Raw genomic sequence first — 14,933 nt, 5'->3', positions numbered from 1 at the left:
ATATTTATATATTTTTATATATTTATATATTTTTAAAAAATTTGGCAATTATACTGTTCAAGAGAGCAAAATTTCAAAAAAGTAAGATTTTAAAGTTTCGATAGAACAAATTCACAAAAATTCAAAAGAAATAATGAAAGAAGAGAATTTTAAATTTATACAAATTAATTTTTGAAATTTAATTTTATTTATTTTTAACCAAGTTATTACTGTTTGAATTTTATTATAACTTTTATAGCAATATAAACTTTTGTTACGATCCAATAATTTCTAATTTATTTTGTTCAAAAAATTTTTTTATCACTTGTATTCGTGGAGGAAGAGAGAATTGTTTCATTATTAGTATTCTTTGCAATTTTGTAATTTTGGAAGTTATTATTCATAAGTTCATTATTTCTTACGTTGTTAATAATTCGTAATATGTCTTGATTTCCCGTTTTTCTTTTTAATTTTTTTATTTCTATTCCTGATTTATTTGTCTTTCGGTATTTTCTTTTGTTCGAAGCCATTTTATTAATAAAATCAATTAATTCTTTCTTTGTAACAGTATTATCTTGTATGTTTATCCATTCTAAGAAAGTCAATATTTTATCTGTTGAGTTGGCCAGAAAGTTTGTGCGATGTTTTAGCTCAATATTATATATAGAATTTATTATATAGAATATATTTATTGCGAAATTTTTTAATATCTAACATGAAAGCTTAAAATTTTTCGTAAAAATGCGTTTTTAAAAAAGATTTCTATATATTTTTGTCATTGAATTATTTACGAGTTAAATAAAAAGAGCATTCTAATTTTAAATTACTTATAACTCCGTTAAAAATCATTGTACCGCAATTTAAAAAAAAAACAGATTCTTAAAACTAGAATTTTGCTTTATCAAAAGGTATAATTGCCAATTTTTTAAACGTAGAATATATTATATATAAATTTGAATTAAAAATGTAATATTACTGTCCTTTTAAGTATTTTATGTAATAGTTAGAAGGAAAGTATAATGAATTTTTAATTTAATTTTAATTTAAATTTATATGTTCTATTTTTTAGAAAATTGACAATTGTATCAATCAATACATTTAAAATTTTGGCTTTAAGAATCTGTTTTTTTAAATTGCGGTACGATGATTTTTAACTGACTTATGAGCAATCATCTTTGCTTAACACTCGAGTTCTTTGCTTCTTATTTTTTTAATTAGTACTTTAATTCGCCGCCATATATCGGCAAAAATCTAGTCACAAACAAGTCTGACGTAATAATCAAATCAATATAACAGAATAAATTAAAATATTATAGAATATGCGAATGCTAAATGTATTAAAATATTTACCAATCCTTTAAATAACATATGATCAATTGCAGGTCTATTTGTTCTTTTTCCAGTAGCTGAATAATTCGCAATGTTTGAATCATATATATCTAATAATACTTCGCGCACCATAATTTTCCAATCTTTTTTCAATTGTGCTTTCTTTTTATTTAATACATATATTCCGCGTGCAGATTGCATATCCACATTCCATATACATACATATAAAACAATGTATTTTGGATAATATTATATATTTTGAAAAAACAGATAATATTTATTGGAATAAATAAAATATGTCTAATAGAAAATTATCAGAATAAATGTATGTCTTGATAAAGAGAAAATGATCGAATTTTTATTAGAAATAATGACTTAATTCGGTAATATATTATAATAAGAAAATTAACGTCACTATTTCAGCATTTTTGTTGGCTAATGAAGGATATGATATATGGCTCGGAAATTACAGAGGAAATACTTATTGCAGATCACATATAAAATTATCTTCACGAGATCGAGACTTTTGGCAATATAGGTAAATCTTTAATATTTTGCAAGTATTATTAAAAAAAATATTTCTTGTTTTGATTTTCTATTATCTCAATTTTTTGTTATTTAAATATATCTTTTTCTTATTTCTCATATTTTATTTAATTCAAATCAGTTTTTCTTAAAAATTCTAAATAAAATCAATTTTTTAATAAAAAATTTTTAAATAAAAAAATTCATAATATTGTGCAAAGACGTACTGTATATCGATATTTTTATTAAGAAAAAAACCAAACTAAGTTACAAATTTTTTACCAAATATTCGATTTTGTAGTATTATAAAGATATAGTAATAAAAAAATAAAATTTATACTCTAAATCTGTAGCAATGAAATTTCACTGCATTATTAAAATTTTAATACAGGCATTAGTAGTAATGTTATTGTCAGTGAATTTTATTACAAGATGGGAATGAAAAAATCATTCAATAATTAGAGTGAAAAATTTAATCCAAAAAAGAAATGAATTTGGAGGTTAAAATAATGATAGAATCATTCCAAATTCAGATAACAAAGTCTACGGAGATAGATTTTGAACAGAGCATGCTATCAATCTATTAATCTATTAACCTTATTTTTAATTATTATTATTTTATTTTTAATTATTTTATTCTGTCTCTTATATTTATGTGTCTCAAGATGCGTCTCGCCCGTAACGACCTTGATAAACGACAAATATACGATGCGCTACTATGTCGCTAAATTTACTTCTTGCATTCAATGCATCTTGCAATGCATTATCAACTAATGCTTGAACTTCGATTAATCGAATGAAATAGTCCAGTCCTTTATATAAGAGTAGACAGACTAACTCAAAGTGAAAATCCACACTTAAAGCAATGAGTTTCCTCACTTTTGTTAGCAGTAAAATTTTCATTGCTACAGATTTAGAGTGTATTATTGCTGTCTAGCTATCATGAGATAGGAACGAGGAATCTGCCAGCTATGATTGATTATGTGCTTAGTAATACAAAACAAAAATCTCTGCGTTATATCGGTTTTTCGATGGGAACTACCATATTTTTACTTTACTATCCACAAAACCAGAATACAATGCAAAAATAAAATTGGGAATCTGTTTTGCTCCGATCGCTATGTCGAATGAAATGCCTATTCTTGTGGAATATTTGCATACATATAACGTATTGAAATTTTTTGAGGTAAAGATTGTAAAGAGCTATCCAAATCGTACTTTAAGATATAAAAGTATATTTAACATATAAATTTTGTATTAATTAATATTATCCTAATGGAAAAATAATTTTTTATTATCATAATTCTTTTGTTAAAATATTCATTATTAATATCCATAATTAATAAAATTATGTAGAAGCTATTATAAATAGATTATTAAATTAGATTTTATCTTTTATAATATTATGCATAAACATTTTTTTAAATATTTGATATTCTCTTACAAAATTTTTATTGCAACTTTATGGCTGATTATTAAAGAATAAAATTTCAATTTTGATTAAAATGTTTAATAAAAAGATCACATCTACCGTACATATTAATTTTTTGTATTACATACAGTAATCGAGAACTCAAAAATCTCACCGCTCCGCGTATAGATATCGTACTATCTCGCGCTAAAACGCTACTCGTTTTCTTAGCGCTGAAACATTACTATGTCTCTTTTGTTCATTTCAATAATTGTAAAACTCTCGTTATGTTATTTTATTTTAATTATATAAATAGTTTTGAAGCTAATATGTAATTGCTTTAATATTATATTTTCTTTTTATATCATATTATATTTTTATTACAATCTTTGTATTCACATTTTTGATATTTATGATTATATTTGTTCATTAGGAATTTCTTCAGTCTAATGAAATATATGAAATAGCTTCCTTATCATCAACGACTATAACGTTAGCAAGAACACTATGTGCAGATAAGACAATTACTCAGGCCGTCTGTATCGCACTATTATTTTTAATTTGCGGATCCAATCCTGCGCAACTTAATACTGTATGTTATCAACTTAGTACAATTTTGCTAATTACAACATTGCCACTGCTTTATATTCTTTAAAAGTTACAAAATCCTATATATTTCTCTGTACGATGATCATTTGAAAAATTTTGAGCTTCAACATGAAAATGGCATTACTCGTCAAAACCATTCGGTACTATAATCGTACATATTTCACAAAATATCTGCGAAAATTGTAGCCATTTTGAACGCTAGTTGTTGTTTGAGAGTCATTTGTGATCAATCAATATCAGTGTTTTCGTTTGATGAAAATCTGTCCTCTGAGCTTATTTTTGAGCCTAACAAAAACAAGAAGAAGTCATTAGAGAGCTGATGGATACAGTAGATAATTAATCAATTCGAACCGCAATTTGTAAATTTATGGCGATCGTCGATTTTTTTCCATTTTTACAACAATACTGATATCGATTGATTGTCATCAACTGAGCGTTGGCTCCACAATGGCAATTTTCACAGGTCTTTCAAAGCATATACGATTGTAGTATCAGAATGGTTTTGACGTAATGCTATTTTCATGTTAAGGCTCAAAAAACGATCTTTTCAAACAATTTTTGTATATTATTTTAATGACAAATCTAAATTGTTTTCAATAACTATTTGTTGCAGACGGCATTACCGGAAATATTATCTTATTATCCAGCTGGCGCATCCGTGCAATTATTAGTTCATTATTACCAAAATTTTGTTACAAGTGAGTATGTTTGGTTATCACAATGAATTATAGGATTTGGTGGAAAAGGATATGCCTCGAAGGCAAATTGAAAGTGATCTTTTTAATGTCACACTATATATTTTTTAAATCATTGATACAAACACTCGTCGAACGTAACGATTCGAAATCTTCTATGGTTTTAGCAAATTTACAACACGTTAGATTGGAATCAAGCGTCATGGTAGCAATATAAGAGGGAGGGATGGAGAGTTCATCCTCCTTGTGCCGCGAGACTTTTACGAGCCTCGAGTAATTTTTCGAGTGGATACGCGATACTCGTCATCCCCAGGCTAGATATAGACTAAATAGATAGATAAAGTTTTGCCCGAGCCATCATCGGGAGCCACATTTAGTGTTTGCAAGACACCGCCTGAGATCGTTCGTCAGACTCAAAAGATAAAGACAGAAAGAATGACGCACTGCAATGAGTTCGGTGGTTATCCAAAGCGAATCGTGTGATAGCCCATCCGATCATCGAACGCTCATATGAGAGCAATCCACAGCCTGAGACGACATCCGATGATTGCAAAGTCAAAGGCCTGATTGTTTTTGCAAATGCAAATTAGCGTCGTGTCGCTGATCGCCTAGAGACGCCTCGACCCTTCTTACTTGAGCGAATCAGCAAGCGAGAATAAGTTTTTTCTCAAGGGATTAATAGACGCGATTCTCACAGTCTTATTTGTCATGCCTCTTTCTCAAAATAATACCTCGAGCCGTTCTCTCAAAATACACCGGGTTCAGCTCACACAGATGGCGGATCCGATGCAGCATGCACCTTCTTCTTTTAAGAGAAAGAAAAAAAGGGGATACTGAGAGAGGTATGCATCACGGAGATGCGTAGAAGCGCGACGGAAGCGCTCGGAGCGCGCTCTTTCGTACTTTTATCGCTTCGAAAATAGAATTTCCGAATGTTGGCTGCTCCTGATTAATAGATAATATGCATATCTTGATGATAAATCGCTTGTAAGTAGTGGTAGCAATCCGAACAACCCTCATCAATCCATCTTTATCAGAGTGCAGAATCCGCGCCTAGAGGATACCTCTCATCGACGAGGAGAACCAGGAAACCTAATTTGATGGATGCCACTTCGAAATGATTTGATACCGTTGAAGGCATTTTAGCTGCCGTCGCTTCCAGAAGTGCTCAACTTTTTGTCGAATGAGTTGCCATCGAGTTAAGCGAGAATTTGGCTGATCGCTGAAATTTGGCTCTGGAATCACGGTAGATGGTTTGCCGAAGAAGGTCCAGGTGTCAAGGCCATATAATTCTCAGCGTCTTCCGTCATTGGACAGAGAGGCCGAGAAGTCAGGAGGGCTTCGATCTGCGTAAGTATGGAAAATTTCTCATACGTGAGTATAGTATCGCCAATGGTACAACGTAGGTAAAATTTCGTCGCGGCTTCCCATTTGCCCAAAATGAGGCGCAGTCAGGGGAATGAAGCGTCTTCGTTCCATGATTGGATCATTCCAAGAACGAAAGTCAGCTCCCTTAATTCATTCGCGGAGCTAAAGCGTCTTCTCAATTCTTGTTGCTCAATTCTTCTGCTCCAATAAAATTTGTGCCACAATCGCTGTGCAATCGTGGCACAAACTGCACGCCGTGTCGCAAATCTTTTATACAGATATATGGCCTCTTTAACGGATATAAAAGCTTCAGTTGTACAATCTGTCACAATTTCTATGTGAATAACAGAAGTGGAGAGGCAAACAAAAATGATTAAGTATCCTTTATATTTTTGAGGACCGTCCTCGCCAGGTCTTTACGGTTTCGCATAATCAACCCCGGAATTTAAAAAGGGATGAGAGAGAGAAACTCTCGGTTTTGACAATTGACCCATCAACTATTGTGCACTTCTAACAATATCTAGCGCATTTCATACATTTCAAGATAAAGGATAAAATGGGAACTCATCCTCCTAAAATCCAATTCCGTATAAGTTAATGTCAAGACGCATATAAGTTAATGTCACTTAAGTGTCGCCGTGTAATGTCTTGGAATGAGTCTCCGCGATCACCAGGATTGTAAACAAGGATTTTTTCGGTAAAATCAGAGAATGTTTAACATCAGGTTCTAAGTTCTGTCGCCCGTCTACTCTAATGAGCCCAATATCGTCGATAAATGGCATAAGTTTTATCAAAGGGTTGGAGCATTCTCCCCTTCTTAATATTCGGATCTCCGGTTTGAAGAAATATTCTTGTATTTGGCATACCCAAAATTAGCAACTTTCATGAAACTCGATTGGAGTAATGGGTCCTATGGCAGAGCCAGAGAATAATTGCCGAAAACGTCTAGCGGTTGCGACGCGTTTACAGATCCTTGACTCAGCCACGATGGCCCATGTCACCATAACGATGATCTCAAGAGCGCTCAATCCCCTCGAAGCACAGTCGGCAGGATTTTCCTTACCTGGCATGAACACACAAAGCGGAAGATACTGAATCATGTATGGTTGTAACTTGATTCCGCATGTATTTCTTCCCTTTAGCTGGATGGGATGAAATCCAGATAAGAGCAACTGACGAATCCGTTCAAAAGAAAATCTGACGAATCCGTTCAAAAGAAAATCTGATTAGTTTTCAGATCCAAAATGCTCTGTTCTATTAGAAACAAGGCGCGCTAATATCAGCGAAGCCTTTAACTCGAGATACGGTCTGATGAGCCTTTTTAACGGCGCTACTTTTACTTTTACCTTAGAACAAATGTTAACTTGAGAGATCTCGTGTTTCGGATGTAGACTATCGCCGCCACAGCGAGTTGAGAAGCATCGGAAAACCTGTGTAGTTCTATTGAACGCGCGGCAACAGAAGTGTAGAGTGTAGGATCCAATTCACTTAATGCTGGTAGTTGTCTGAAATTAGACTATCGACCCTGTAACTCTGATGACAAGGGATCATCCCAATCTATTTCAACTTTCCAAAGATCCTGAATAAAGATTTTGGCCCGAACGAGCGAAAGAAGGCTAGAAGTCTAAAGGATCGTATAACTGCACGATCTCAGATAGAACGGATCTTTTTGTCGTAGATTTTGGAATGGACAATACGGATATAAATTTAAATACATCAACTTGCGATTGTCAGCAAAGGCCTTGATACGCGAGGAATCAAACTCTACTGCGGAAGCATTGCCACTTGATGAAGACGGCAGATGATCTAATAGATCTAGACAATTACTATGCTATTTTTGCAACGGAAATCCGCTCGCCATGCAAAGTTCCCATATTTGAATTATTATTATCTCCTTAGCTTTTTCTATTGATTCAGCGTCTCCGAAGATGTCAATATACCACCCTTTAGATAACAATGATATGGCCTTAGGGAATCGATCATCGATGAGTTGTTGAAGCACTCGAAGAGCAAGGAAGCACAATTTAACCCATAAGTAACTGTTGTCAGTTGATGAGAGTACTTGACCATTTGAATCGTATCAAAAAATACGCTGTAAGTTTCAATTATTTGGATGAACAAGGATTTATTGATACATTTTGATGTGATATCCGATGAAAATACATATTGATGCGATCGAAACCAATACGTCGAAGACATTCGTTTGCAACTTAGCACCCATGTGCAAGATATCATTCAATGATACGCCTACTGGAGGGATTTGAACCGTTAAACTCGAAATCTCGTTGATTGGCTACTCTCACGCAATACTCCATGATGCGGCAGGTAGTACACGGGGTCGTTCGCGTTGGATTCTATCACCGGAGTCCTAAAGACAGATATTCTTGAAGAAAGTCCGTATATAGTTTGCCGTAGGAGAGTTCATTTGCAAGCCGTTTCTTGAGTTGTGACAAATAAAGAGCTGTAGATGTTGAACAACACTGCCGGAGACTTTAGCGAGAGTCGGACTATATATCGTCCGGTTTGATCTCGAGAACATGTATAACTAAATTGCCTTTCGCAACTAGCGTCATCAGGGCTCAACGTCACCGAATTTGATTTGGGAATCTTCTCTTGTTCCCAGAAATGCATTAAAAGATCTTATAGATTATAATCAATTTGACAATGATAAATCCCGCAATGAAGGCTATCCAATGGGCCCCGATACCATCCACCCGAATATAGTTAGCTGAGCAATCGAGGACGACGAATCCCTTAATTAATTCCGACTTAATAATTTGATTATACGAATCGGTTCCAATAATCACCTGAATCGTTCCGGGTTTTCCAAAGTTTGAGTCGGCGAACTGTAAATTACAAAGGAAAATAAAATACCCAGGAAGCGCGAGGGAGATCAAATGACGATATTTTGAAAGTAACTGCAGGATAAAAACTTGTAAGCGTGAGGCGGAATTGTCAACTGTAGAATGGAATTCTAGACTAATCGAGCCTTTGATGCGTCCTGCATAAGTCCCGCCAATCTCAACTAATAGGATCGCCGCAGATTTTCGAGATAATCTTAACGAAATCCTGTATGAAATCCTCTATAACAAAAGATAGTTCAGATCCCGGATCCAAAAGAATCCGAATATGTTCGAGTCGGCCGTCGCGGACTTTGATCGTAGCTCAACACGTCGCGAACAAGATAAGTGGATGATGACTGACAATTTGTTCTGTGTTGTTAACGAAGGATACCGCTCAGTATTTCATCTCCGTCATTTCTGCTCCGAGGTAGAAGGGAGTGAAGACGAGATACTGGCAAATTATTCGAATCGAATTTGATTTTCTGATTTTGATTGTGCCTTACGATTATCATATAAAGTAAAAGTGTGATGCTTGCTGCCACATTTTCTACAACGACACGGCCTAGAGCATTATTTAGCGGTTCCTAAGCAATTGAAGTATAAATTGAACTTAGAAACAGTGCGTTTACGCCGCTCAGTGGATTGCGATAAATACGTAGAGCAATTGTATAAAGAATGAATGGATTTACATAGCCGACATTTTACATTCCCTTTCGTAGACGGGGCGGTTGACCAGGCTACGGGATTTAACACTCGACTTACTTGAAATCCAAGAAGATCATCCTTTATCTTTAATAGCTTGATTGATGTGGAAGCTAGGGTCTCCCAAGCGCGTCTGTGATCAGTGACAAAATCCTCGAATTCCTTTAGAGAAGGATACGACATGGAAGGTCTCAACTTTATTTCCCATGCTTCACGAGTTTCATCATCTAACAAACGAGTAGTGATGCACCAAAAGAAGGTCCCATGAACTTGTATGACAATTGAGTGCTTTCAAGGCTCTTAGATTCAGTAACTGTGGCCATCATTGTGTTCAATTCTTGAGCAAATTTTAATTTGATGGGGCTCAAGCTGAATAGTTTGTCCAGTTGTGCAGAGATAAGCACTCGCTTATTCTCATAGTGGGAAACTAAAATTTTCCGGACAAAACAAAAGATGTTGTCAGTGATCTTAATGTTTGTGACAAGCCGAGCGGTGTCGCCCGTGAGGCACGTCTTAAGTAGTGCATTTTCTCCACGCTTGTTAAGTCATCGTTCTCGCCTACTAGAAATGAAAATAAATCGTGGAAGGATCTCCAAGTATGGTAATCGCCTGAAAAGGATGACAGATTAATCTTTGGCAAATTATTTCAATTGCTGAATCGTACGTCCGTTGACGGAGGATTGGACGCTCGCGATAAGGGATTGGAAGCTTCTATTATTTCCTGCTATTCCAGCAACACTACCTTTGCCTAAATGTAGAATTCTTGACATCGCTCATACGTACAATGTTTCATACATGGTTCCTCTCTGAGTTCCACTTTCGTTTGACATATCTTTTCATGATCCATCTGAAATTTTTAGAAATTCATTTTTAAGACTTCAAGTCGAGGGCTCAGTAAATGACGAGAGGGCAGCGCAGATAATTTCTTCGCAACATCTTCAGCAACATTCTGAATCATGAGGAATCGATTTTTATTGTAATGATATCTGAGACATATTTGATCCAGACGTATTTAATCCATTCTTGTTTTAAGCCAAATAACCTGAAAGAGATATCGATAAGTATATAGAATAATTTAGCATTTAGGTGTCAAAGAACCACATCCGACACGGCCGATTCTTCGTTATTACTCCCGATCTACGTTCCAAAGCGCCCCCACGCCAGGTCTGGCTCGAAGGACCAGAAATAATGTTTGGTTAATCACATGAATTACAGGATTTGATGGAAAAGAGTGCGTCTCGAAGGCAAATCGAAAGTGATCTTTTTAATGTCACACTATATTTAAATCATTGATACAGAAACTCGTCGAATATGTAATGATGCATTCGAAATCTTACATGGTTTTAGCAAATTTATGACAAGTTAAATTGGAACCAAGCGACATAGTAGCAATATGAGAGGGAGATGGAGATTGTAAAGTCCCATCCTTCTTGTGCCGCGGGATTTACGAGCTTCGAGTAATTTTTCGATAGTATAGCAGATACACGATAGTATAGCAGATACTCGTTATCCCCAAGCTAGATATAGACTAAATAAATGGATAAAAGCATTGCCCGAACCGTCATCAGGAGCGATGTTTGCGAGACACTGCCTGAGACCGTTCGTCAGACCCGGAAGATAAAGACAGAAAGAATGACGCACTGCGATGAATGGTGACTATCCAGAGCGAATCGTGCCCGTCTGAGTCAGATCATCAGATGCCCGTGTGGGAGCAATCCACAGCCTGAGACGACAACCAGTGATTGCAAAGTCAAGGGCCTGATTGTTTTTGAAGATGCATATGCAGGTTAGTGCCGCGTCGCTGACTGCCTAGAATGACGCTTCAATCTTTTTTACCTGAGCAAATCAGCAAGCGAGAATAAGTTCTCTCTCAAGGGATTAATAGATGTGACTGTTCTCACAGTCTTTTGTCGCAGCCTCTTTCTATTCTCAAAATAATATGTCGAGCCATTCTCTCAAAGTACGCTGTGTTCAGCTCACACATAATATGGCAGATCCGATGCAGCTGCATGTACCTTCTTCTTTTGAAAGAAAGGAAAAAGAGGATACTGAGAGAGGTATGCATCACGGAGATGTGTAGAAGCTCGGAGCGTGCTCTTTCGTACTTTAATTGCTTGTATCGTTCGAGTGTGCCCGAACAAAGTTTTTTTTTTCTTTGAACATAAACTATTATAATTTATATTAATTATAAAGAAAAAAATATGCAAAACCTGAATATTGTTACATTATCAGTTTGTTACTTTTTACTATTTTCTTATTATTTTTATTAATATAATAGGATAGGATCGGTTATTATGAGCACTGCAGGTAATATGAGCACTTTTTATATTTCTGTAACGATTGGTACTGCCAACTATTATAAAAAGATGCATCTATCTTCGATTTTCCAATGCTGCGAAATTTTATCTAAATTTATGTATACCTAAGAACTTCGATTCTTAATTCTCTCGATTACTTTTTAAAATTTCAAAAAATTCAGGTTATTTCATCTTTACGTCAAATTTAATATAAGCGGATATAAAGTTTCGTCATGTCGTTAATCACGCAGACTAATGAGTATTAATGTAGAAACGTAGTCATTTCTCAGTTTGTAAAAATTTCCAAGGAAATGTATCGAAGTCTTTGGATGTACTTCGAATATTTATCATATTAAATAAGTAGATACGTTATTTTTTTACTTCTTACGTTTTTTTCCTCTAACTTCATAAGGTTCCCAATCTACGTTGAGATAAGATATTTTCTACATGATATATTCTACATATTAATATTTGTAAAGTAAACAATATTTAGCCATTCTGACTTCATAAAGTCCCGAGATCATTATTGATTTAGATACGGGAGTTAAAAAAGAATTAAACAATTACATTAATGTTAAATAAAAACAGTGTTACATACGTTAAAGAGAATGTTAACAATTAGTTAGTCAAGAATTTAAAATAAAATTATATTCACTTATAGAAAAAATATAGTAGTTATTGCGATATAGAATCCTTGTTACTTGAGACTTTGTAAGATTTTGAAGATACAGAATTTCCAGATCATGTATTCCTGACTTTAATCTTCGCAAGTCTGTTATAGAAACTTCTCGATGTAAATTTATAACAATTATTAATAGTTTTTGGTAGGTAAGAATTATTATGATAAAATGTTTTAGAAAATTTAATATTTGATTTTTTTAAGAAAATAAAAATTATTTTGCAAGAAAAATATTCCTTAATAACGTAATATATATCTTCACATGTTTAAGCTACAGAGACATTCCTGAATCAGAGCGTCACGTGAGTGCTCGGCGACTCGGTCGCCGAACCTTGAGCGATAATGGGGGTCACTTGCTGCAATCGGCCCGAAATGTACAAATTTTTGCGAGCATTGTTTTAGAACATTTGTATAAGAAAAAATCAATTTAATGGTATCAAATTTTAATCGGATATATTCCGGATATTAATGGTATTCGGCTATCCGGTCGAATATTTAAAAAAGTACTGGATAGTACTGGATACTTTTCCAATCACATTAGTGTACTATTTTTTGGTTAAAAGTTTAATTCCCTTAAAGTTTAATTATTAAATGTATGATAAAATGATGCCAATCAAATATATATACAGAGTGTCCTGTAAGTTTTTGCCAAACGCTTTTGTAAAGATAGAACTGACAAAACTGAATAAAAAATCCTCTACCCATTTTGCAATTTTCGCAATAGTTAACAAGATATTATAATAATTACTAAAAATAATTAACAAAATATTAATTACTAAAAATAATTACTATTTAAAAACTGCCGAATATTGGTTCAATAATTTTTTACTATCAACTACCAGGTGTAAATATGAAACCGGAAAATACACGTTAGAAAATACACGTTTATTGCATGAAAATGATAAAAAATATTTTATTCGAAGTATTGTCCATCGGTAGCTATACATTTTTTCCACCTGTTTGACAATTTGTGGATGCTACGCCAAAAAAATTATTGCTCTTTTGAGCCAAACCAACCATTTTCGTACATCTTCATAAGAAGTGAAGCGCTGCTGAGCAAATGCGTGTCCCATCGATGCAAATAAGTGGAGCCAAGTCTGGTGAGTAAGCCGCATGCGAAAGTATTTCCTAACCAAATGCCTCAATCGTTTCCTTGACTAATTTTGCTGTGTGTGATGGTGCATTATCATGAAGTAAAATCACTTTGTGTTGCCTTTTTTGATATTCCGGTCGTTTTTCACACAAAGCTTGATTCAAATTGATCATTTGTTGTCGGTAGCGTTCAGTATTAACGGTTTCGCCAGATTTTAGCAGCTCATAATAGATCACACCTTTCTGATCCCACCAAACACAGAGCATTGTCTTCCGTCCATAGCGATTTGGCCTTGCAGTCGATGTCGATGATTCGCCTGGAGTTACCCATGATCTTTTACGCTTAGGATTCTCAAAATATATCCACTTTTCATTGCCAGTCACAATTCGATGGGGAAATGACTTTCTTTTATACCTGGCGAGCAGCATTTCGCAAGTGGTTTTTCGGGTTTCCTGCTGTCTTTCATTCAGTTCATGTGGAACCCATTTTCCCATCTTCTGGATCTTTCCCATGGATTTCAAATGTATGGAGATGGCTTCTCGTGTCACATTCAATTGATTCACGAGTTATTGTTGAGTTTGAGTCATCCTCATCCAACAATGCTTGCAATTCGCTGTCTTTTTCGGTGGTTTTCCATGTTCTTCGTTTCTCACGTCAAAATCGCCACTTTTGAATTTTTTAAACCACTCAAAGCACTGTGATTTACCAAGAGCATGCTCACCGTAAGCTTCGACAAGCATTCGATGCGATTCTGCAGCAGTTTTCTTCAAACAGAAAATTAATGCTGTCCGCAAATCGTAGTTTCCAGGGACAAAATTCGACATGTTCAACTCTAATACAAACTATACTGTTGTATGAAACTTGTATTGTTGTGAGTTAAAAATTTTTGTCAGATGTCAAAACAAGGAAATGGCGTCAATGGCGCCATCTGACGGTAATTACATTGACAGCTATGGCCATCTATTGGTAAATTCCGGTTTCATATTTACATACCTAGTATACAAGAAAACTGTAAGAGACAAAAATTATTTATTTTCTTCTTATAGAACTAAAGAATTTTTTTAGAATTTTTTATTAACTTTTTAGTACTGCATTTTCTTATTCTTATCAACATGAGAAAATACAGTAATATTAACAAATTCTAAAAACATTCTCCAAACTTTATGACAAGAAAATAAATAATTTTTGTTTCTCATTGTTTTGTAAAGTTGATAGTATTTGAGTAAAAAATTATTGAAATATATTCAGCGATTTTTAATAATTAATATCTTGTTCCTCCCATTGTATTTCACCATTGTGAAAAAAATGATACAGGACTTTTCGTCCCAGTTTAGTTCGCTCTATCTATACAAAAGCGCTTGGCAAAAACTTATGGATCCTCTATATATATACATATATATATA

General features: G+C 34.2%; 1 protein-coding gene across 1 annotated transcript in view; it reads left to right on the top strand.

The window, feature by feature from the left end:
• Positions 1 to 14,933, top strand: part of LOC108684201 (lipase 3-like) — a 53,599-nt gene that overhangs the window by 19,822 nt on the left and 18,844 nt on the right. Inside the window, 5 exon segments of the mRNA XM_018188396.1 lie at positions 1,732 to 1,846; positions 2,771 to 2,874; positions 2,877 to 3,019; positions 3,678 to 3,836; positions 4,467 to 4,551. Coding sequence (XP_018043885.1) covers positions 1,732 to 1,846; positions 2,771 to 2,874; positions 2,877 to 3,019; positions 3,678 to 3,836; positions 4,467 to 4,551 — 606 coding nt within the window.

The sequence above is a fragment of the Atta colombica genome, unplaced genomic scaffold (genome assembly GCF_001594045.1).
Source record: "Atta colombica isolate Treedump-2 unplaced genomic scaffold, Acol1.0 scaffold10, whole genome shotgun sequence".
NCBI classification, from domain to species: Eukaryota; Metazoa; Arthropoda; class Insecta; order Hymenoptera; family Formicidae; genus Atta; species Atta colombica.
The sequence above is the reverse complement of the archived record's forward strand: the minus strand, read 5'-3'. Positions and strand labels throughout refer to the sequence as shown.